At 36.6% G+C, this 26,224-nt stretch overlaps 1 protein-coding gene across 7 annotated transcripts in view; it reads left to right on the top strand.

The window, feature by feature from the left end:
* Positions 1-26,224, top strand: part of Rbp6 (RNA-binding protein 6) — a 598,400-nt gene that overhangs the window by 358,351 nt on the left and 213,825 nt on the right. For all 7 annotated transcript variants that reach the window (XM_085663103.1, XM_035875510.2, XM_035875511.2 and 4 more), the window contains one exon: positions 15,317-15,358. In XM_085663103.1, the coding sequence (XP_085519229.1) occupies positions 15,317-15,358 (42 nt within the window). The remainder of the gene's footprint in view (positions 1-15,316; positions 15,359-26,224) is intronic.

The following is a 26,224-nucleotide window of genomic DNA, read 5'->3' as shown; positions in this document are numbered from 1 at the left end:
AACTATATGTAAAAATTATTTATTTTTTAGACATAATATTCGCAAAAAAATATTTCTCAAAAATTTTAAAAGATGATCTCGTGTAAAAAATCTTTATCTTCTGTTTTGTAGATGATTTTGTTGTCCCGTTGCTTATTTTAGTGTTTTTCGAATGATTAGGTTCACCTATCCAATCTTAGATTTTCTAACGGATCGATGAGTCAATTTTTAAGACCAGATATAACAATGAGCTTTTCATTCAAATTTTAACTAATTGATAGCCCCTAAGACACTAACAACGAGTTGCCTAGTTTTTGATCTTTCATCGACCAAGTCGCCAGTGACTAGTCGATAGTGCGCAACGGGCTATAAGGCACAAGAAATTCAATCCTCTACAACAGAGGTGGTCAACCGACAGTCCGTGAACCGCATGCGGCTCTTATTTCTACTTGCCTGTTTCGATAAAGACCACCATTATTTGACATTGCCGTGTTTAGTGAACTGCACGATTTATGTTTCTGTTTATTTATGAATAATCGATTGAAGTAGTATGTAGTAAACTTAAGTAGTGTAGGAACAGATTGATTGATAATGTGGACTGCGTAGTTCGCGGCGGAGAAGTTGACCATTCTTGGTGAAAGTCATGATTAGCGCATACAGCGCATACAAACTAGACGGGTAAGACGAGTATAGCTATTATGGAGCAGAGTTCCCTGAAAATATAGAAATATTGGTTGCTTATCCTTTCGTATCATACTGTAATGATCTTAAATTAGGATTTATCGCATAATAAAGCATAGTTATTAATGTCTTTATTTTCATAGATCACGCTGTTAATCTTTCTGTCTTTCGCATCTCTCTACTGTTACATCTACTATTCTTACTCTTATTGTCGTCAGTTTCTGTCTCATTCTTCTCTCTCTCTCTCTCTCTCTCTCTCTCTCTCTCTCTCTCTCTCTCTCTCTTTCTCTCATTAACGCATCAAAGACAAATTCAGGAAATACGAGATCGCCGTAGCTCAATCTCAATGTTATAATTAGGAATCCGAGATTGGCTAATTATTTTATACAACATAGATTATTCTAAGAACACTGACAATTCTAACAACATTGCTTACTCTGATCGCATCAATGACGAACAAATTTGCTTCTGTCAAAAATCTACCTAAAAACTAACGCATATCTTCTACTACATTATCAATAGTGAAGGAAAAGAAGTAGCCTAATCCTTATTTCGACTCATAGAAAAATACACAATCTATTGCTCAACACACGGACACACATGCGCGCGCGTGTACGAAGTTCTCATTACATCTTACAATAGTGTAGAATAAAAAGAAGAAAGAAAAAAGAATAATTTTTAAAGCTAATGATGCTATATTTAAGATGTTACATTTAATGAAATAAACGATTATACAATTAAGAAAATAAAATACCACTACAGATCACAATTATACTGTCTCCTTCTTTCAATATCTTTCTAGTCAGTCTCTCTAGTTATCTCTCTAGTCAACTACTCTCAAATGTTTCTCTCATGCGCTTCTCTCAATATCTTTCTATTTATTACTTTTTTGTCGGTTTTAACCATTGTCACCACACACAGACATAACAAAACCATATTGCCCTTGCGGTTTCATTATTGTTCGTTTTAACGATATATATTGTGCCAATATAGCCAACTGGTCTGTTGATACGACCAACGACATTATAGTTTTTCTTCTAGCTGGCTTAAACACTCAAAATAAACAAAGCGGTATGCATTACAGCACATAGTAAATGTCATGTAGCTTTGTTCTTTCTGTCTCACAATAATTGCTTAATATTAATAATAAACTATGTGTTATGTTATATATAATTTTTATAATGAATTTTATATAAATTGAGCCCACTTAATCTATATACATTTGGATATTATTTATACAAGTATTTATATATTCAATGATTCGTTATAAAAAATTTATTATAAACAATTTATTATAAATAATTTTTATACCAATTTTTTTGTAAACTACAATATTATGTCCTGTTTTATAAAGAAAAATATAACTGTTCAAATATATTTCAAAGGTATTACTATATATGCAACAATTTACGAATAAGTAAGTGATTGATAAGTAAATTACATTTTAAATACATTCTCTGTCACCTAATTATACTTCTTTTTCTATAAAATAAAGTACAGAGATCGTCATCAGTCTATTGACCGGATGCGAAGAACGCTTGAAGATGAAACATGTTTTTAGCAGATTTAAGATCTATTTATATACAACTGTGCCGTGATCGTTTTGTGTCTGAATATTATCTGAGCGTACGATTACAAAAACATGTCACGAATAATGTATAAACTGTTATTTATATAAAAAATTATGATAACCCGTTCGGGTATGTTGCACGGGCGAAACATGAATCGATCACGACGGTTGTATATAAATTTGTTAAAAATTTAATAGTCTCAATTCTGAAATATTTCTCGTTCGATAGCAGTATTGAGAGTTTGCGGAAGGACATTATGCCCAATATGCAGACACACAAGTTGCAATTTCACTTCGGTCTGGTGGACTTTGTTGTCCGTGACACTTTGACGCAATTCGGGTCAGAGAACGGTGTCCAGAGGGCGTCTGTGCTGGGCAGTTATGAGTTGCTTAATTGTTTTGTCACTGTTCGTCCGTTCTCATCGTCTCGTTGGTTCGTCCTCGTCATCCTTGCTGTTTCTGCCGCTATTATTACGTCGGCAGTAGTTCCGTTCGCTGTACTTCCAGGAATATCTCGAAATCGTTTCCACAATAGTGCGAGGTTTATGCCTTGACGGGTTATCCTAAGGATTCTAAAGCCACACAAAATCGATACTTATTCTCCCATTGTTTGCTTGCAAGAGGATCGATTGAAGCTTCTACAAAGCTTTGGACTCTTCCGGATTATTCTTTCTTTCTGTCTCTTTTTGTCTTTTGCTGTCGTTTGCCTTCTGCTACTTACTTTAGTATATATGTCTCGTAGTTGTATTCAGCAAATAGTTAGGATGATTTATGAAAATAAGTGACTTGAGTTTAGTTGAGTGTACAGTCCATATTCGGAATATGATTCAATTAATCATTTGAAAATACTTCTTTTTTATTTGATTACTTACTACAGTGCTCTCATCTAAAAATACATCGTTTTGTTAATCTTTCATTTATTAATTCTATAAGGGAAAGAAAATACTTCTTCGATTGTCCAATAATTGCTACTTATAGTCTCATCACATTTGTCATTATTTTTTTATCTTAGTTTATGATGAGGAGAACAGAAGAAAAAAAAATAAGGAATTTAAAAAAGAAGAAACGCTTCTAAAATGAAACCATTACATTAATTATTAATTTGAATTAGTCGCTTAAGTTTTCGATTTGAGTTTTGTGTCAGGCAATCGATGGAGGTGTTGGTAAAGTCTGAGTAAAGCGAAAGGTAGGAATAACAAGAGTTTCATTAAGTCGTGAAAGAGGATAATAGCCAAAGTTGGACGGAATACACAATAGTAGAATCTGAAATTCGAATGTTACGAACAGGCAGATAGGATTTTCAAAAATAACAAATTTAATTTATAGTTTATTAAATAATTGAATATAACTTGTTGTATTTTTGATGTATGTATTTCAATTTATTGTATTTTTAACTGATTTGATTGGAGATTGAAATATATGTATCGATGGAAAAAAGTGATAAGAAACAATCGCGGAAGGGAAAGCCGGAAAGAGAAAGGGCGTGGCCGTTGAAAAATTGGGATAGGCCTATTGGTTTGCACAAAATACAATAATAGTTATGATAATAATAATAATATCAATAATAACAATAATGACGATGACGACGATGATGACGATAATGATAATGATGATGATATCAAAAGAATAATATCAAAATATATTCAACAAATAGAACACAAACGCAAGTACTCTTAAAAGTAATAAAAGAATTCATAAGGAATACAAGCATCTGGTACGGATAATTGTGAAATGTTCACAACAGAAAAAGGAAAACTGGGAACACAAGAAATAGGAGGAACACTCAAAAATGAAGTACTAAGAAACATAGAAACAGAGAAAACATACAAATACTTAGAATTCGATCATAACACAGGCATAAACTATATGGAAATTAAAGAACTTATTAAAAAATGCAAAATAGACTGATACATAAGGACCATTGCTGTTGTATATGTATTAACAGACTATCAATACATATGCCATACCAATACTATTACACTTTTATTTAGAATAGTAAAATGGTTCAAGATAGATTTCGAAAAACTCAATAGGTTAAACGAAACTTATAGACTACCGCAAAATGCACCCAAACTCATGCATTGAAAGAACTACGATAAGCAGAAAAGAAGGAGAAAGAAAACTAAACATTCAAGCACTACATAAAACATAAATAGTAACCCTAAGGAACTATTTCCGAAATAAGACCACAGTACTCCAGTAAGCTGTCGTCAAAGCAAATGTACGATATACACCACTCAACCTTAGATAAGAAAACTCACCAGAAGACATTTATCCACTCATAATAGAACAAAAGAAAAAGAAATGGTCAAAGAAAATTCTACATGGTAACCATTACAAGATTATGCAAGATCCGAAAATAGACAAATATCTTTCATATAAATGGCGTCTCGCAGGACTACCTTTCCGAGAAACAAAAGGCTTTGTCCTACAAATCAACGTAATAGCTATTAAAAACTATAAGAAAAACATAATAAAATAAATCATGAATAAAAAATACAATGTATAAAATATCACCAATTTAGAGAAACAATAATGTATATAATGGGAAAATGCACATTACTAGCCGAAACAGAATACCTAGATAGACACAGCAGCAAACATCATAAACTAAAAATTAACACAAACTCATATAATCATATACGTCATATAAATCATAAATACATATTCAAAAGTATATTAGAAAACGATAAGTACAAATTAGATTAGAATAAAACATTGTATACAAACTAAAAAATCATAAGAAATCGACCTGACATCACTCTCAGCAACAAAACAATTTAATTGTTATAGTTGTACTGAATGTTATGAACTTTACACAGAAAGAACAGCAAAAAATTACAATGTAGAAATTAATCAGCTTTATAAATAAAATAATGTAACAATAGCATCAATTGTCATATCGGTCACAAGTATAATAACAAAAAACTTCACAAACATCTCAATATACTAAACATAAGTATAACCATGTGTAGATACATCCGAGAGACAATCTTATTGAAAATCATTGCAATAATCAGGAAAATGCTATAATAATAAAGAATGACCATATGATTTGTTTTGAGAAACCCGTTACTAGGTCCCAGACCCACAATATGAATATGAACAAAGATAATAACAATAATAACTTATACACAATGTCACACAAAACCTCTTTGTTTTGAATTCGTCCTCATAATTGTCTCAAAGAACGAGCCATTATGTATCCAAATAAATAAAAAATAATAATTATAATAACAATATATGGGAAGGTGAAACATAAAACGACATTTCATCTTGTTGTAAAGAAAAATAACTTTAGTAAACAAATAAAGTACGCAGCTTTCCTCTCCAATTCTTTAACACTGTTCGAAATTTTATAAATTTCTTAGATTATCTTAATTATCAAATTATTAATATCGGACAGTAAATTGGAAACACGGCAGATATAGTTATCGGGAATATAAAAAAGTATATATATGATAAGGCGAAGGATTTGCGATTCTTTATACATGTATTTCGAGAAAATCCTATAATAAGGATTAAATTAAATGCAATGGTGCATCATTTATGTGAGGATCCGCATATAAATTTCATCCGCGCGACGGTTAATTAAAATTCGCGTTTATAGCGTTCCTCGAAAAATTTCTTTCGAACACAATTTTTAGGTTAAATTATATCCAACAATGGAACATCAGAAGAACCAATCGTGGACTCGGGAAAAAAGCCAACCGAATTAAGAGAATGAGATGAGCGTGAGTAAAGTTGACTTTTTTGTGTCGCGAAACATGGAACGCGAGATTCTGATAAACTTGCATGCCACGCATTTTTATCATTTGTTTCATTTTATTTACGGAAAAATGTATTTTTCTATTCTAATTGGATCAGAGATGAAACAGAAGAATTTAAACGACCAATTGAAATCATTTTCTGTTTCTTGTTTTCAATTTTTCTCAGCTTTCCCGTCGACAGAAATCTTGTATTTTTTTTTTCAGAAATATTTAGCAATGTCGGCACATGCCAGCTGTCCATTCGCTTCGCTTGTGAACGATGTTTGAGTATTAGTCGGCACCAAATGTCAATGACGTTCTGGCGTACAAAATTTCGACGCGCGTTATTGCCGGTAAAAAATGTATCACTTCGTTTACACTAATCGAATCTCTCTCAAACAGTCAGTAACAAATGATGGCAAAAAGTAATTGAGCAGCAAAAGCCGTTCTGTGTTTTTGCTCTCGTTGAAACGATTCAGCTACGAACGATAGAGTTCACTAGGTATTAGAGTATTGTGCGTGATTACAAACAAAGACATTTTTTATAGCTCACTCTCTTTCATTCTACGGCAGAGTAAAAATGAATCAAAGGTATCGCAAGATGAATCGTATATTTATCATGCTTCGGTCGTTGACGAGTCGATATATCGATATATTGGTTTTGGCTGACATTACTTTTAAATATTCAAGTTAAATATATTATAGGTATTCCAACGTTTCGTTATCTTTATTTCGTTAAAATACATTTTATGTACGGTATATGAGACTAAATGAAAACACGTTTGTTTTCATTTTCCGATTCTCGTCACGTATGCCGACTAAAACCTCGAATGATAACGAAGGATCTTTTCCGAGAAAAAAAAAAAAAACGAAAAGATATAAATAGAGAGAAAGAGAGGATATATTGTGGTCTCGTGAAGTTACGAGAGGGACCTTCAATAACGGCGCGTTTGTCCCGCGAAGAAAATAATATACAGCGGATAGAAGTCAAAGTCCATTTTTATGGGTCTATATATCTTGGAGTTGGCGAAGAGTAGTAGTGCCGAGGGTGGTGTCGATGGTTGCCGGAGGCAAAAGGAAGGTCGAGAATCTGTACGCTGCTGGTACGAATATTAAAAGCAATCGTTCAGTTCCGCGTAATAACTGACCATCGCGGATCTACTTATAGATATAATAAATCTATACTCAGTATCTTCGAGTAATTTACTACGTTATTTGCGGCTTCCATCAAATAAGAAATGTATTCTAACTTTACAGAAAATTTTATCATTGATACCAGTTGCAAACGTCTATAGATAAATATCCACCGTAACTGAAATTCTGATAATTCCAACTATAATTCATATAATTAATGAATTACAGTAATAACAATCAATCCGTAAAATAATTCGAGGTTTCCTAAAACTTTTTCAAAAGAGTTAAATTTAAATCAATCTAATCTAATCTCTTCGTCTCACGTAGGTGTTTTTATTATCGTAACTATATATATATATATATATATATATATATATATATATACTATACGTAACTATATATATATATATATATATATATATATATACTATACGTAACTATATATATATATATACTATACGTAACTATATATATATATATATATATATATATATATATATACATATATGCGTATACTTATACATAGAAATATATAATTCTTTCTTTTTCTCTTTTCTTTTGCGAAGTTAGATATACTATGACTATTAGGAGAAGCGATATCGTCGAGGCCGATATCTCATCGATAGTTCAACATCGAGAGTTCGAAGTGAAAAATTCTTTCTGCCTTTCGCAGTATAACGTACATGTAAGAAGATTCTCTGTATCTTGATTCTTTCGTATAGTCCTTTTTTTGCAAAAGTTGAAATGGCCGTAGAACTTTCGCGTTTCTCTTTACTTCCTCCCGCGTCGCAATCTACTTTAGTGAATGTCCTACATTACTTTAGTTTCCGTGTATCCAGCTGACATCCAAAAGTATCCACGGATGACAGTTGCGACGACCATTACGGACAGTTTCGAGACTAGGAAGTTTCTCGTCGAGCAAGAAAAGCCGAACTTTCTATCCTCTTGCAGTTTCTTGTACGATTCGCAGTTTCGCTTTACTTCTACCGGTGCTCGATACTCCCGATCAAAGTCATCCGATGGATTTTGTAATCCATTTCAATCATCCATTACGTGTCGTCTTTGTACTCGGTCCTGTCATACTGGCACTAAGCTTGAAACTTTTCTTGATTTTTCTCAATGGCGAATCGTATTCTATGGATTTTTAAAAAGATAAATAAGGTAAAAAAGAGAAGGAACTTTTTCTCTTTTCTTCGTTATTCTCAGAGATTGTCGTTTTGAATGATCTCATATTTTCTCTCTCGCTCTCTTCCCCCCTCTTTCTTTCTCTCTTTGCAAATCGTCAACGACGATGTTTGAAGAATCTCCCCTTTGTTGTGGTGCATTTCGATGTCCGAAATGCCTCCTTTTTCGTATTCTCGCTTTCCAACTCATCCTCTTGCCTTGTATAAAATCTCCTCTCCCACTTCCTCGGATAGCTGAGTGCCGTGTATTGTTTTGTCTTCTTTCTTTCGAGATTCCAACGCAGAATCGTGCATGCGTCTAGTAGTCGGAAAGCTTGCGAGACGTTAGCGTCGTACTGAAAAAGCAGCACAGCGAACATAAACGAGAGGTGGAAAGCCGGGAGGAAAAGAGAAAGAGAGAAGAAACAGCTAAAGCTCTGAAGAGACGATGCGAAAGAGGAAAGAGAAAGAAAGATAAAGAGAAAGAGAGAGAGAGCGAAAAGAGAGAAGAGAGAAGAGAGACAAAATATGGCGTAGGCGTCAACGTCTCGTCATTGCGAAATCTCGAGAAAAAAATAGATGACAAAAGGAACCAACATACAAAAGAGCCGAGTGTTAGTCGACTCGTGTTTGTACTTGTCGTTGCCGCGAAAGCGAAATAATAAAAAAGAAAGTTGGAAGAACGGCAACTGAGGGAAACACGAAAGGTGGTTGCGTCAGCGGAAACAGTAGAAGTGGTGGTGGTGATGGCAGGGGAACGTACATACGTGGTATCAAAGAGGAAATCATCAGTTGCAAAATCACCGTCGCGTATTTGCTTTTAATTTGCCAGACGAATTAACCGGGTATTTGAAGCGGGCAAATGCCACCACTGCGACCACCGCCATCACCCTTTCGCGTTGGGTCGAGAGCTGGTAACGAATCGGTGGTCTCTAAAATTTAATAATAATTCTCGTTGTGTTGCACATTGTCGAAAATTCCAAATATGGCATCGGCGATGTATTCTCTTGCATTTGTGTACTCTCCCTTTCTCTCTATTTCTGTCTCTGCTGTTTCCAGTTTGTTTATCCTTATATTTCTTTTCCTTTCCTTATTTTTCTGTCCTGAATCCATCTGTATTACTTCATTCTTTCTTTTATTTGTTTTCCTGTCCCAGTAAAACAATGACGAAAGCATGGATAAACAAATAGGAATTTTGGTATTGTGCGTAAGAATATCTTTCAATACGAAATCAATTTGATTTTTTCGGAATACAAATTTAGGAGGTATTTGATTTTCGACGTCGAAATAATTGTAACATGATTGATCGATTCTACCCTTTCCAAAAAGAACTTAAAAATTTGTGTCAATTTATTTACGCACATTCGCTCATACGATATTCGCTCATTCGATATAATCGATCGAAAAGTGAAAATAAAACGAGAGAATGAGAAGGAAATTTGTAATTCAGTTCACAGCAACATTTTTGTTTTGTGGTTTTTGATAAGTATTTGTACTTCGACCATCATTTGTAATTATGAAAGTTTTATTTTCGGACAGTATTCGATGTTGTGAAATTGCATGTAAAATTCCATTTTGAACACGTTCAATTTGCTTTCAATTAGAAATATTTTTTCATAGGAATACGAGATACAAATATAGATAGAGAGAAAGATAAGCAGAGGGAATAATAAAAAGAAGGGTAGTAATGATGTTGATAGGACTCTTCGCTTAAACATTCTACGATGAATTAGGTGAAGGAAACCACTCCTCTTATCACGTTATACTATCGTCTTTATGAACTACGGTGAAAATATAAAAATTTTTATTGTCCTCGAACGTCGTATCCTACATTTTACACCGGATATGTCATGCCGTGGGTGGAAGTCATTACTTTAGCATTCTCCCCGATAAAAGAAGATCTTCTCTGACTCGATTAAAATTCAGGTTACGTAGACGGTAGACGAACTCGAGTAAGTTGCAGCAGTCGAGAAATGTGCGTCACCGACATAAACTGCAGAAAATATGGGAAACAGCAGGAACACTCGGATTAAGTTATACGTGAGAAATCTTTGAAAGATGTTTGGTATTTTACATTTCAGCGCTTCTTCATGGTTCCGAGTTTTCTGTAAAAAAGAAAAAAAACACACTTTTTGTTTTTCAGTTTATTTCTTCGAATATAATTCGAAAAAAACATTTTAGAAAATACCTTGAATAAAAGAAAAAAGAAATAACTTAGAGACATTCCCTGATTCGTCTTAAAGAAAGATACGAAACAAGTTCGCACTATTCAAAGAAAGGAAACGCATAGAAAATCATAGAGGAAACGTTAAAAGATGCGTCAATCAAAAGTTTCTTTATCGTTGAAAACCTTTCAACTTCTATTATGTAACCAACAAAACTATTCGATACTTTTTGAACTTGCAAAATGTTCGGTGGAGACAGACAGAATTAGAGATAGAAAGAGAAAGCTTGAAGGAAGAGTAAAGCACGATGGAAGGAGTGCGTCAGGAGAAGGGTTAGAGAGTAAGAAAATCTCCCACTTGTAGCTCGCAGATATTTACTCCGATCTTACCGAGACTGAAGTTAAACCTTGAGCAATGCTTAGACCCCTCTTTCTATCCACCCATTTAAGTCCACACTTAACTTCCAACATGAAGTGTTGAAAGAAACTTGATATCGAATCCGACCCGAAAAAGTTCTTTAATGCGAAATTTCGAGAGAGATGTGAAATCTCACCGATGCGTTGCTATATGCAAACATAATTCGGGTTTAGAATTCTTTAATAAAGAATAATTATAATCTTCTTGTTAGCTGAATGATGCATTTTTAGATACATAGAATTTTCGATTCTTTAAAGTGGATCTCTTCGTTAATTCTTAAACTCGAAGTCTCAAGGCACTAATGAAAAAAACTTTGGAGACCATATAAAGATCGAAATATGTCTAATTTTTATTCTTACTTTTAATAAAAAAAATTTACAAAACATATGTACGTAGGATTAAAATATGAAGGTAAATAATAAATACGAAAGAAAAGAACGAAGAAAGACGAGAAATCATTTCTTAAAAAGAGTTCTCATTGTTTTTAATGGAATTGTACCAAATCCCGAAGCAGTATTAATTATGTCTTATGTTCAAAATTACTGATCGTAAATTGAAATTCTTGGAATCGTGACTTCATTCATTTATATTATCTATCTATTCGTGCATAGGATCATTCGATTTGCTTTGCGAATAGGAAGTCTAGATCATAGAATTTTGTGGTTCCCTGTTGAAATACGTAAATTATTTGAGAATTAATGGGTTCGATTCCTTGTGCGCATCATCATTTCTGGAATCTATTGAGTTTCCTAAACATCAAGGGTATGCATTATCATCAAGGGTATGCACAACATTAATCATTCGCATTAAAAATATTATATCGTAAAATTATTCTTTTTTTATAGATAATATTTATATCGTACAATTATCAAATTATCAGGGGTTAGAGTTCTTTATGAAGTGCTTTTAAGCCATGCTAGTCGATCGAATTTGAATTTCGAAGAAATTAGCACGTTCTCGCGCGTGAAATTTCTCTTTCTATTACTCCCAAATGTACCACTGAAGACGAAGATTCCGCCATTCGAGAGAACGCCTAGAGAATCGAAACTCGAAGAATAGCATTGTGAATTACTTTTCCAAATGCTTCCTATTCGAGTCAAGGTTCTCTCTTTCCAGAATCGCCTAGATAGGAGACGAGAAACGGGAGGGTATAGATGACTCTTCCAATTTTCAGGCATGCCAACCAGATTGAATTTCTATCGTAATTGTCGTTGTCTTTTTCGTCGATGCTTAGTGACTTTTCGTGAGATATTAGGTAACTTGGTTATATTTTTGAAAACGACTTAGTGTCTTTTGATTTTTCTCTATAATGTTATCTTTTTTTCTCTTTCTTCATACTTCCACAATAATTCAATATCTTCCACTATTCTATTTTATTCGCTTTCTTCTCATCATTTACTATAACAGTGTATTCTTTATATCTCTTGAAAATGAAATATGTATTAGAAAAGAAACACTATAGATCCAGAAAAGAAAAAGAAAGTCTGTAATTGCAAACTTTTTTGTTTAGTCTGCTTCAACGTTTTAATATATTAGAATAGGACTGAGAAAAGTGGCCCTAATTATCGAATAGCGATTAGAAAAAAATATTGAAAGCAATATATGGTCGACGTAGAGTTAAAATAGCTAGTAGAGTATAAGATCAGCAAGAATTAAGAGAGAATTTGTTAAGTTATCTGCTAGATGTTAGATATACTCTACGTCCACAGACACATACGTTTTTACATATATTCACATGTACTTTCGGGTATATGCACCAAGATCAACGCGTTAAGCAAGAGTCCTGTTTTGCGTTCAAGGAATTTTGTAGAGGGAAATTCATTATGTAAAACACGTTGGAGAGTTGGTAATCCTATTTCTCAGACTGGAGGGTCGCGAGCACAAGTTGCGCCGTGTGGAATCCGTTGTAACTTGTTCCTGCGGGGGTAGTAAGCAACTTCCCATGGGACGTTACTTCTTCTTCTTCTACCTTCTTCTCTCTTTCCGCGAGCCGCGTAGAAAGTCAGAAAGCGGAGAAAGTACGACTGAGAAAGACAAACACAAAAGTAGGAAGAGTGAGAGTGATAGAGAAAGATGGCAAGTTTTCTCTCATTCTCTATCTTTCTCTCTTCAGTCAACGTCGCGAGGCGCTTGATGGACTTAGTTCTCCCGATTCGGAGTGAGTACGAAGCGACAACCAGTGTGAACTTTGCCGTAAAGGATTATGCAAACTGGTAGAGGTTCAGAAAGAGAGGATGAACGAAAGAACGAACGGAGCAAGAGATGGGAAGCCATGCCGGTAGCGCACGGCTACTGTAAACGGAACGGAATAGTCTCTCTCTCTCTCTCTCTCTCTCTCTTTCTCTTTCTCTTTCTCTCCCTCTCCCTCTCTCGCTTTCTCTCTCTATCATTCTCCTACTCATTGATTTTGTTCGATCACTTTCCTTGCTTGTCATTACAACTTTCCATGTTACCTCCGAGCTATATGTTTATCTTCCTTCGCATCAAGAGTAATCATACTCGTGGTTAAAAAAAGTATTAGAGATCAAAATTAGGGAAGGAGAATTGCTCAATCATTCCTCTTTCATCTGCTATCCTTTTCTTCTTTTACGGGAAGAAATTTGGCAGAACAAAGAATACTTTTGGAGGAAAAATGAAAAATCAAATTAATACCTTATTCTGTGATTTTCTCGGTATTTCTTTTCAAATTGTCGATAAAAAAGATCGATTTTATTGATAAAATATAAGGAATTGCAGGTTGATAGATAATTAATCTTAAAAGAATAAAACGAAAAGTTGTGAATAATACAAATGAACGATCTAATGATCTACAAGTAGGAAAGAATCATTATAAACCATTGCATGGATCATATATGCCAATAATATTTCTATGTATTAAAACCAAGTTGGTCGAATAGCTGTGGGCTTTAAATGTATTTAGTAAATTATCGTATTGATGAGGCGAAGCATAGAAGCCAAAGGACGAGGAGATCTGGCATCTTCTACAAGAAAGAGAGAGTATGAGTATTAGAATCGGTGATGGAAAGCTAAGAGAGAGCGCGTTAGATCGAGATAGTGGAATGCGTCGAGTGTATTAGAACGTGACTCTAGATAGGGACGATGCCGATAAGACGGTAGTAGTCTCGCTGATAAACAAACCGTACCACGCAAAAGCAACACTAATCAGCATAAATGGCTTGTCCCTATCCGATAGGGCAACGCGGCAGCTGCACCACCAGCTGAATAAATTTTGGATTACGCCGTTTGGTCAAAGCGTAGAGCGAAAGCGAAGGGAGAAAGGGAGGTAGTATAGCAAGAATTAGGGCACTCCCGAAGGATCACGTTCTCGAGTTTCGTCACGTAGGAGGGAAGACTAAACCGCTTTAAGCGTCACCACTACCGACGTCGACGTCGTCATCGTTCTCCTCATGTCCACCGACCTTCTCTTCCTCATCCTCATTGGTGTACTAGCTACCATTGATCGATGTTAAACGAGATCGACGTTTATTACTTTCGCGTAATGCGTTTTGCACGACCAAAGCGGGGCAAAAATTTTCATCTGTGCCTCGTATGAAACGTTCACGCGTTCTGACGCGACTGAAATATTGATTTCGAGATAGTATTCATACAGATTGAATCAAAGTTCATCAAGAATTTTTAAGATATGAGAAAATATTTTGTATTTTGATTCAATAAGTAAAATTATTTTCGGTAAAGTTTATCAATTCTTTTAAATAAATTTACATATTATCGTGTATAAGCATCATCATGGTGATATCATAATATAGATTAAACTAACCCTGACATTTATTTTTCTCATCATTTTTCGAAACGATGCAATTTATATTTACGTTTTTCCGTATCATCAAATTCAAAGATATGAAAAGGTTTCGTTTTACGTGACTCACTCTGTATAAATTCTTACTTTAAAGTGGCTCCGATTTTATCCCCTCCCAACGTTTTTAAAACGTTCAACTACTTTCGTATATTACTTGGAAGCGGATCGAGATGCGGGAGCTCGCTCGATGAAAAAGTACCCGACTCGCAACGGATCGTTTTTTTCCCGGCTTCTACTTTTGCGCGTGTTACTCAGCCATCTTCCTCCCACGCAAGCGAATGTGTATCTTTCATCTGCGTTCAGTTTTCTGTACCTATATCTACTACTCTTGCTCGTACCAACGTGATTTTGTGGTCGACCGAGATTTACTTCGAGCGTCGAGCATCCTCTAGTCGTCCTCGTAGTTGTCGTTTTCCGTTGTATTCGCGAAAGCACGTACAAGGAAAATGAGTGTGCTGTACCGAGCTTAGACCATGAGATACCCTACCGCGATATGTTGTTCTTTTAGCCTAATCCTCTTAACAATAGATATCCGTGTGAGCTAACTGAAATCCTAACTTTCTTATTTCTTTTTATTCAACGAATTCGCTTGTTTCAAGACGAACCACTTAATCATATTTGTTTATTCTTTTCTATTTCAGATCGACCCGAAGGTAGCATTTCCAAGGAGAACACATCCGAAGGTAAGATCAGCATAGTTGGATTTCATTCACGAAGTATTTTTTAAAAGGCAAGCTAAACGAAGCAAATGCTATCTATTATATCCCTCAGGATTGATAGAGAAAATGAATGGATATAACACGTCACGTTAGAAATTGGAATACCGTTATAACAACAATATCGGATGAGAGTGACCTTGTTTTAAAGAGGAACGACAGTTTAACAAGAATTACTCAGCATGCACGTTTCGTCAGTTAAAAATGCGCAACTGTAGATCGCGCAATATTTCATATACGCACAAAATTTCAACTGCAAGCGAGATATTCGCAGGTACTGTATATACGTAGGTACGTACGTACGTGTAATCATATAAGAGCTCGTATAGAGCGCGAGGTTGAAAAATCGTATGATAAATGGTAGGAATGTGATGAAATGTTGAGGTGCCGCAGGCACCAGATTGAATAGAGAATAATAAAGTCCTATCATCCTCGTAATAAGAACAATTAGATATAATTTATTTCAAAACCAGGAATTATTTCCTTGTCTCGGAGGATAGTGGTCATAGCTAAAGCTCTCACTTTCTCGCACTCGGTTCACGAAGCTGAAAGTCGAACGAGACTGAGAACGAATACGATGTAAATGGTCGCTTGGTGGAAAAAGAAAGAGAAAGAGAGATGAACGTCCATGTACATCTACACGCTTAAAACTAGGTGATACATGTACGTGAACGTGTATCTACGCGTCCGTTATTCTAAAAGTGGGGAAGGCTATGGAAAAGGCGAGAGAAATTCGCGCGGTTTAATAATATAAATGCTAGGCATGCGAATTACCGGCAAGTGACTGAATTGCACTAATTTTAATTGTACCCTTTCTCTTCTCTTCTCTTCTCGTTCTCTCTCTTCCGCGTTCGCGCACTTCGTTCCTCTTTTCCACCACACGCCACCCCTCTGCTATTCAACGACTCTCTCTCTCTCTCTTTTTCTCATTTCGTTGTATAAGGGACATTTCCACATTTTTACAGCGCGTGCGCCATCACCTCGTCCCCATCGTCGTCGGCACCACCACCTCATCCCATTTATTTCATTCTTTCCCCATGGTGAGAGGACCGGAAGCGCATAATTTATGATGTGAGCGCGCGAAATCGCGATTCAATGTTGCTGCATGTAATCGCACGCTGGGGATTTCGAGGATTGCACGTTCGAATTGCAAAGCCGTTTAGTTTTGAATCCGAATTGGAAAGCGAGCTTTTAGCATTTCAATCGAATTAAAAATTCAGAATCGAGATCGGAAATTTTCTGCTATAGGTTTATACCGTACCTCCCATTCCGAGAGTGTAGGGTACTCGCGAGATCGACGAGAACTTTCCTTATCGACCGTTAACCATCACAAAATCATTGCGATCGATAATTGTATATAGATATTGTTAACAGAATGCAATGATTTTATTTCAATTGTCGACTGCGATCTTTTGTGTTTTGATAATGAAATAAAATGCATTCGGTATTTTTTCGATTTCTTTGTTTTCAAAGACAAAACACATGCTGGGTAATTCAGGTTAATATCAGAGTAAAAAGTGGTACATAAATAAGACCTATAGCTTTTTCTTTTGTTTTTTTACTTCTTATCATTTATAATATTTATATTAACAGAATTCATCGAAGATACAGATAAGGACATAAAAAATGTTCGTCCACTGAATTACATACGAAATCTCTGTTTACCCATTGCATCGATTCGATCTTGGAATCGAAAATAGTGCGACCTCACCAAGTTGTTTATCAGTCGCACACGTAAATACCGACCGAAAAAGACAGATAATGGTGATAAAAGAAAAAGAATGAAAAATATGACAGGATTAACGAGAATCTGAGGATGATTGTGGATAAAGTCGACAAACCGAGAAAAACAGTTACTAATTGACAGTTTTATCGACGATATCGATTTGTACGCGAATTTTCTAAGAATTTCTAACAATCTAAGAAAGAAAAAGAAATAGAGAGTATGAGTGAAAAACAAAAAAGAAAATATACAGATAGTGCTGAGAGAACTCGTAAGAAGAGTGTCATGTCTGTGCATAGGATAAAGATATGGATTACGGAAAGCTCTATTCATGACTCGAAATGCAAGTTTACATGGTAGCAACGTATTCCAAATAAAATAACGACCATTAATCGCGAGATGGGGATAACATATTTCAGGTGAACATTTCGGGGTAACTTAAATAGTCGGTGCAATTTTCATAAAACGGAGATGGTTGCGGTATCTACTCCCGGAGTCACCCCCACGAGTTTTCTTTACGCCACGAGTCTCCACACAGATAGACGTAGACGTATACACATCGATATGAATTTGCTCATAGTGCACTATCTCGGTTGGTTCATATTTGAAAAAGTAATACAAACGCATATTCGGGATCATTGCCAGGAACCTCTTTCGAACACGTCTATAATATGGTTGGCGCGCTTCTTGTAATCCACGATGTGATAACACGAATGCTACGTTACGTTGCTTATTTTGAAAACGGACATTCTTGTCGTTGTTTTTCTTTTGGGATATTCTTTATAGTCGACGGATCATCCCATGATCCGTTTTATTTGATGATTTGTTTTATTATTCAAAAATCTTTTATAATCGTTTTTAGAGAATTACAAAATGATTTAAATGTTCATTTTGATTGTAGAGCAAGATAAATAATATATAGCTGTATGTTATTATTTTTAATTATTTGTTTATTTTCTCTCATATAACTTTAAAAATATGATTTCTGTTTTTTCTTTTCTTTAATGACGGCATGAGGTAAAAAGCACAACCAGTGAATAGGAAAATCGAATTTCGATTTTCGCTTTACGTATAAGTATTTGTTATTAAGTATTATTGAAAAACATAATTGTCTACTATAATCACATTAAATTATTTACTGATTCTTTAATAGAAAAGCATCACATTCTTTAATTCGTTTATGAATTTTATTCCAAGTTAAACCTTTCTATCCAATTATAAACGTATTTTCCATGACGAGTTTTATAGAACGAATATATTTCACATCATGTAGAAGTGTGAGAATAGGAGCACAGACATTGCCCCGTATATCAATCATGGATAGAGAACAAGCGAGGATATTACGAAGATATTTTCAAGTGGAACGGCAAAAGAAAAGAAAAGTGTTATATAATATTACATTGAATAATTCTATATTATCTTTAAAAGGAGGCAGAAAATACGAATCGCTTTTTTATTATTAATGCAAGAGATGCCAAATTTTGTTCGCAACATCGATAGAACGTTAAATCTTAATCAGACGGAAGCTAGTTTATTTTATTTCTTTTTCTAAGGATCCTAAAAATACTTAATACGTTGAGGGATTCTGGAATTCACAAAATACGCGTTACGTGATAAACTTCAAGAATAAAATAGTTGCACTACAAAGTTCATAGAAATGTCACTAAATGTTCCTGTGCGACGAACCATCGCAATAAACTCCTCGAGACCGTGTGCAGGAATTGTTTTGTTACCGTACTTCCGATCTGGCGGAAACGGTGCAATGCGTTTCCGACATGACGGAAAAGTAGTGACAGTCATTACCGAGTCCTCTCCAAACGCTTTGTTTCTTATGTTCTATTTTTTTTCCTTTCTCTTCTCCATTATACGGGCGTCATAAACATCACGACAACTAATACTCTCTTTAGAGAGAAAATCATAAGATGTAAAACATATTAAGAAGATTAATTTACAATTTTAATGGAAACTTAAGAACATAAGATCGCTTGAAACTACTATATATATAGACGAGCGTTACGAATATTCAAGAGCGCATACATAAATTAATGGGGATTATCTATAACATGTTTAGACCTAATGATGTATGATATCGAGCCATTAAAACTATCGTTGACTGCGCGTATGTAAGTAACAATGCCATTTAAATAATATTAACCATTCAATATGACGCGCATGCTTATCCTTGTAGAGATACATAGCGAACGAAATTATAGTTGTGCTACCGCAGAAATCTGTGATATTAAACTATAAATAGATCTACAAAAAAGAAGAACGGAATATCATCGATTTTGTAAAACGATCGATTTTTATGATAAGAAGGAAAGCGATCGATTAACAAGATCTTCATGAAGATTGTACGAGAAAAGATAATAGTATGTAATCAGCGAAAATGCAAGATGAAATAGTAAACGAGATAGACATAGACCGTTAATAAACACGATACATAAAGCATAATCGTCATCTATTGCGGGCACATTCTCTTAGCCAAGAGCGGCATAGATTTAGGATAGATAGCGATGATATCAGAAGCGTCGGTGTAATACCCACTTGTTACGGTACAGGGATACGCGTATATATGCGATCCTATATACACACGGATATGTGAGACATTATTCAAACCACTGTAAGCTTTGGAGTATCAGAGAGCAGCACATGGGTATGGGGAGAAGAGAAATGGAAGGAGAGCAAGAGAGCAAGAGGGAAGGAGAGAGAGAGAGAGAGAGAGAGAGAGAGTGAGAGAGAGAGAGAGAGAGAAGAAAGGAAGAGAGGAAGAGAAAGAGACCGGCAGAATTGCAGCACGTCTAGCGTAACGAGCTGCCGGCTCCCCAGGGCGTTCAGCTTCTGTTCTCCGTTCTTCCTTCTTTTTCTTTCCTATTCTCTTGCACATATCGATGTAATATTTCTTTTTCTTTTTTTGCATTCTCGCAGTCGTATTGCGGATACCTTTTCATCGAGTCGTTGTTTTCTTCTTAAAACGAGATCCATCGAGCTACACGCGGTATTCCTTCAATGACAACGAACTTTCCTATCAACGATGTTATTCTGATGAGAGGATTTGTCATTGAGTCACAAACGTGTCGCTATCCGCATTCCTCTCACATACCAAAAGAAATATGTATGAATACAGCATCGAATAGATATAACATCCTTCTTCTCTCTCTCTCTCTCTCTCTCTCTCTCTTTCTCTCTTTCTCTACATCTTGCATTACGACGGTTCAATGTTATCTCGAGTAATTCGCTTCGATTTGATTCTCTTCGTCGAACTAATCGAGAAGCCATGCGATCCTATTTATTCTCATCGTCGCTTTCACCATATAATCCAAATACCCAATCGGATTTATCTTGACCATCGTAATCATCCCACCTATTTCGTTCTAATCTTTCGATCGCTCGGTTTTCCTCTTTTTCCACCGATAGATATATCCTGCTGCTTTTTGCTTTATTTCCGTTCCAATCTCAAGGTCGGAATATATGGTTTGCAAAAGTCATTAAAGATCCCAAGACTGATGGGCTGTCGTGTTCCGATAGGTCAATCTGCAACTTCGAACAAAACGACACCAGAAAAAAATATGCTATTCCTTCCGTTCCCTGGCTAACTGCAAGTCCTATTTTCTCTCGCGGGTAGTCAACTCAAAAGAGACTTGTTACATTTATCTTTTGGGAACTAAATATGCTCCCGGGTATACTCCCTGTCCCCGACATTAAACTGAAATCCCATGCATTTTATACGCGTTCGCGTCATTCAGGACGACGGCAGGTTGACTATAGTGAATGTGTACACTGCAACGACCCTTTCCCCTGCATCTTGTCTTTCTCAGACTCTTCGTTGAGTTCATGTTACGATCTCCATGCAACTAGCACCCTTGTGGACATAGACTAACCTTTAAGGACCCCGCAACTTTCTTTTTCTATAGTATCCACCAAGCTTTCTCCGTTCTTTCCATCGTTTTCACCTACCAAACCGAGCACCACAACTACATTCGCTTCACTCGCGAGTCTTCTAGTTCTCTCTTTTTTTTTCTCTTTCTCTATAGATGAGAGGGACTGTGATGTGGTCGAATGGCTGAAGAGAAGAGAATGTTTGCTTGGCATAAGTGGCGTCCAGTGTCTGTACAGCATCGCTTCTCGTTTCTTACGAAAGTTCTCATGCGGTTTTCCGTATGGGATTAGAGTCAAGGATCGCACGCGCCATTCTGTGGTGGATCTTGCAAGATCCCCAAAGTGCATTTGTGGAGATGGAACACACCACTCATCTCATGGACGCGAATATGGCTAGGGGAAGAAAATCCGGAGGTGTAATATTATCGTCTGCTAGAAAAATACCACATTTCACGAAAGGCGGTAGAGTATAAGGGTTAGAGTGGGGATGAAGAAGTGGGGGTTCGCTCGATGGCAGTAAAGGCAGTGTCTCTTATCGTTACACACAGTGAGTGGTGTCTCTAGAGACCGACCGGAAGTTATCCAAGCTCCGGATTTACAGGATTGCTTCCTATGAGAGGAGAGTTTTGACATTAGATGGCTAGAGGACTGATTTTTCCTAGTCGTTTGCGTGTCCGCCGCAAAGATTGCCGATAAAACGAACATAGTACGGGAACGGATGAGCGTAAAGTTGCCAGGAAATTTAAACTACTCTTGCAGAATGTATCGGTACAATTTACGAAGGAACTTCTGTCACGAGTTGCCTCTATAAAAGACTCGTTCGTTTCTTTTTCTTCGATATCGTCCGTTGATTCGAAGCTATCCCGAAGTTTGGACTCTCTAAAGGTTTAGGTCGATAATCTCCTGCTCTTCTACATACTATACCACATTTATACGTATCTCCCTAATCCAACCGCGAAACGTTCGTTTCAGATTGAAAATCATAGTCTCCAAAGAACACAAAAGGTTTTAATATTCTTTCGTCTCTTCACTGTCTCTCTGTCTCTTTTTCTCTTATGTCTATATTTCTCTCCTATCTCATAGGCTTTTCAAATCACGATCATTTTATTGCCTCTCTCGTATTCCTACTCGACCGGTATTTCCGATCAAGTCCAATTCAATCTACTTCGCTGAAAATGATCGAATTTCGAAAGTATCGAGATAACCTATTAATTCAAAACAGTCTATCGTCAAGGCGTCCTTAATGAAAAATACCTTCTTGTTTGGACTTCCAACTCCTGAACTTTTTTATGATATCTAATTCATATTTATCCTTTGCTTGTCAAAAAAGATGTCCGTTCTTCGTGGTGAAGAATCTACTTCGATCTTCATTTCTAGCAGTGTTAAAGGTTATCACGCTACCGCTCGATTAACTTGTCTAAATATCGTTTCACATAAAACGGTCACAATAGCCAACCTGAGTAGTTGCGCGTCGTTTACTTTCATCTACCGGGTATGTATTGTCGCAATGTGGTACAATAAATCGACGAGTTAATCTTCGACAGAACTTTCTAAACTGAGTCTTGACCGTGCTCGGGTATCGTTTGACCGTGAATTAGCCGTGTACTAGCACCTATCGCAAACGACAGTAGTTCCTCCGCTGGCGAGAGACTAAAGCCTCAGATATGTTGTGTCGCATTGAGATAAGCTAAGCTCTCGCGTGATGGAACAGCCCGTAAACTCGGGGAGCTACGTCATGATGCTACTGAAATGGCAACTAGATAATGTATAGGTATACATGGTGTATATGCTTATGCGTATAGATGTATACGTATCAAACTCAGTTTTATCTCTGTTTCTCTTTCTTTTTCTACATTTAGACTTCAAACTGAGCAGTCAACGCAAGTATTTTTTCAAATTTTTGTTTTATATTTTCATTTTTATTGTCTCTTCCTATACGTTACTTTACTTTTTTGTGTCCTTTACCTATAACGCTAAGTTTATTTATCCTTCTTTGAGTTTCTAGGTATTTAATAACACTTTATTTTGTTTTAGAATATAAGTTTGCTAAGAGAAAGAAAGAAAAAAAACAGGAGGAAGAGACAGACAAACGGTACTTTTTTTTTTTTATCTAATGCACTTATGCAGAGTCGGTTTTAAAGGATGGTTCTCCACTCGTCTCGTCGTCGACGACGACGACGTCGCAATGGACGACGGACACACGCCGTTGCATCATGGATTCTCAAGTCGGAAGCAATAATGGAATGGCACACAGGCCGCGTTTCGTTTCGCTCTCTTCTCTTTGCCTGTATGCATGGCCGACTACTCGAAAGCTTTTCATTTTCCGCCTAGCATGCTTTTTATCGTCGCATTGAATCGACGCGCAAAGAAAGAGCGAGAGATAGAAGTAAAAAGTGAAAGAGGAGAATGCGCGCGTCTCGGATGCGTGCGACTGCATCTTCTCACCGTGTACTACCTCATCTCCCTTTCTCTTTCTCCCCCCCTCTCTCTCTCTCCATATCTCGTCCTCCCAATTCCCCTTCTCACCACCCAACTGAGTCACCCCTCTTTCTCCTCTTCTTTTTTCTACTTCATGCGTCGCGAACGCGTGTGTTAGCGGTGCATCACGGTGAATGGGACTGGTAATTGCACGTTTAATATTTCAGAGCTATTTCTGTGTGCAAGCATGTAAAAAGTCCACGATTTAGCCCTATGGAGCAGGGAAGCTCTCTTCTTTCTTTCTGTTTTCTCCGCTCTTCTCCTCTTCTTCATCTCTCTCGTTTTTCTTCTCCCGTTTCTCTCTCTCTCTCTCTTGTCGGTGTTCGCAATGTTGGTGCACCGACGAAAGTACCAAAGTAAGAACTTCTTCCATTCGTTTCTACCCAGCCTTGTCCTGCTACTGGCTCTTAGTCCCTTTTTCCTCCGACTCAATTTCCCAGTCCGTTATTTCTAGCACTCAGTTTTCTCTCTCCTCTCTCTTTTTCTCTTTCTTTCTCTCTCTCTCTCTCTCTCTCTCTCTCTCTACCTATTTCTCTATCTATCTAACTATCTATCTATCTATTTCTCTGAATGCCTGGAATATTCTACACGCGAATTACGCGAAGGTCTGAAAGAAAGAGAAGAAAAAAGAGAAAGCAAGAAGCTCGATTTAATGCGTAAGTACACAAAAGTAATTTTTTGATTTGGTAGATGAAATTAACGAATGCTGTTCGTTCCCTTATATATGCGTTTATCCTAAGATATTGACTGTTGTCACATAAACGTCTCTCTCGATTCACCATCAAAATAGTGAAAAGATTGGCCAAGTTAGCAAAAGGCATCGACGAGTATTCTTTTGAGCATTTTATTTGTCCGCTGTAAAAGCCTCGAGCCTAAAGTCAAGTTACGTTCATTTAAAAAAGAATAGAATCGATCGGATTCCATCGGTGTGCTCACCTTATCTCGAAGGAGCCACTAACGGACTGATTGCCGGTCGCAAGCTTGCGTGTTCCTTGCATCCTGCTCCGGCCGATCGAAGGAAAACTGCTTTCCGAAATAAGAAGGCGAACTGCACTTTGGGTTCTCCCGATAAGGGACAAAAGGTGCTTTAATGCGAGTCCCTCGACAAAGTGCCATTTCGGAGCTTCTTCTCTCCTTATTCGGGCGATCTGAGAGCAATAAAAGATTCTGTGATCTCAATCACAAATTGACAATAAAAAATGTCCAATTAACCTTGGAGAAGACTTCACCGAGCAGCGGGTAGAATCGACTCGAATCGACTTGATCCCGCATCCTTCTACTCCTTCTTCTGAATCTCCTCTGTCCCTTATCCGTCCTTTCACTACAGCTTGAAACGAAGGGGATGTGTGTGTGTGTGTGTGTGTGTGAAAGAGAGAGAGAGAGAGCGAGAGAGAGAGGAAAAGATAGAAAAGGGGAGTAGTGGTGGATGAAGAAGGAAGAGAAGACCGCCGCGTGAAGTTGGAAGCAATCGAGAAGGTTTAATCCCGCTCGATTGCGTTCCTTACCCGGCAACTTTAACCCTCCACCATTACCACCACTACCATCACAAGCACTACTTCTCTTTTTCCTCCATCTTGACGTCTCCGTAGTTACTGCTATCTCCACGGTAGCCGTCCAAAATCGTGTGTATTTTCTGTGACGGCTGGTTATCGATCGAAACTACGCGATCGTAGGAGGAAGAGTAAACAAAATTCATACATAGGTCGAAAATATCTTACGTCTCGCGAAAATGTTCCATATCATGTTCTTGTATCAATGTAACGCATAGACCATTGTTTACTATTTAACAGAACATTATATGACAAAAAAATTCGCTTGTGGAAGATAATTTCGATGAATTATTCTTTTCTGCTAGATCAATTTGTTTTAGCGATTATAAAAAGACTCGTGAGTGACTTTTTAATTTAGTCGATATATTTTAATATAACGAGAAAGAGAAAGAAATAACAGTATTCGTAAAAATTACGTTAAGTTAACGTTTATATTTCATAAAGCCACTTTATCCTGCAATGTGATTGTCATCGTAATGAGTTCTAAATGAAAATTACTTTTCATTTTTCCATAATTCTTTTTAGTTGTTTTGTACCTCCTTATTACTTAATATTTATATAAAAACATTGACTCGACGAATAATGAAACGACTGCGAAGAGACCAACATTCGCGCTTCCATTCACTCGATGATTAAATAATAATGTTATAAGGGCTCCCAGCTAAAATTACCGAATTCGGAAATAACTAAATATATAGTGAACATTAACGAAATTGAATTTTATAGAATCGAAGAGATGATGGAATAACGGGAATAGAAGAGAGAAATTTTTCGTTTCCTGTTTGAAGCGAATGGAAACCGTCGGGTTGCGCAAAAGCTAAAATTCCTTGCATCGCGTAGGACGAGCGAATTAATCGCAAACGAATTTATCCCCAACGCTCTGGGTTAAACTAAAACGCCGAGATATTACAGAGAAGTGAGCTCTTTAGAGGGTTTAGAGCATCACCGGTGTGTGTCTGCCCTTCTCCACGTCCCTGTTCTCCTCCTCCTCTCGTTACTCTTCTTCCTTTTCTACTTTCTCTCTCTCTCTCTCTTTCTCTCTCTCTCTCTCTCTTTATTTCTCTTTCTCATTCTCTTTCTCTTTCTCTTTCTCTTTCTCTTTCTCTTTCTCTCCCTCTCCTTTCCCTATCCCTCTCTCTAGATATTTCGCGTAGGTGGTAGTAGCTTGCGGTTTAGTAACCGCAGTCTCTACTGCGCTGTCGG

This window comes from Vespa mandarinia, chromosome 1 (genome assembly GCF_050613455.1).
Source record: "Vespa mandarinia isolate Hongniang chromosome 1, ASM5061345v1, whole genome shotgun sequence".
NCBI lineage: Eukaryota > Metazoa > Arthropoda > Insecta > Hymenoptera > Vespidae > Vespa > Vespa mandarinia.
This window is presented reverse-complemented; position numbering and strand designations above follow the sequence as displayed.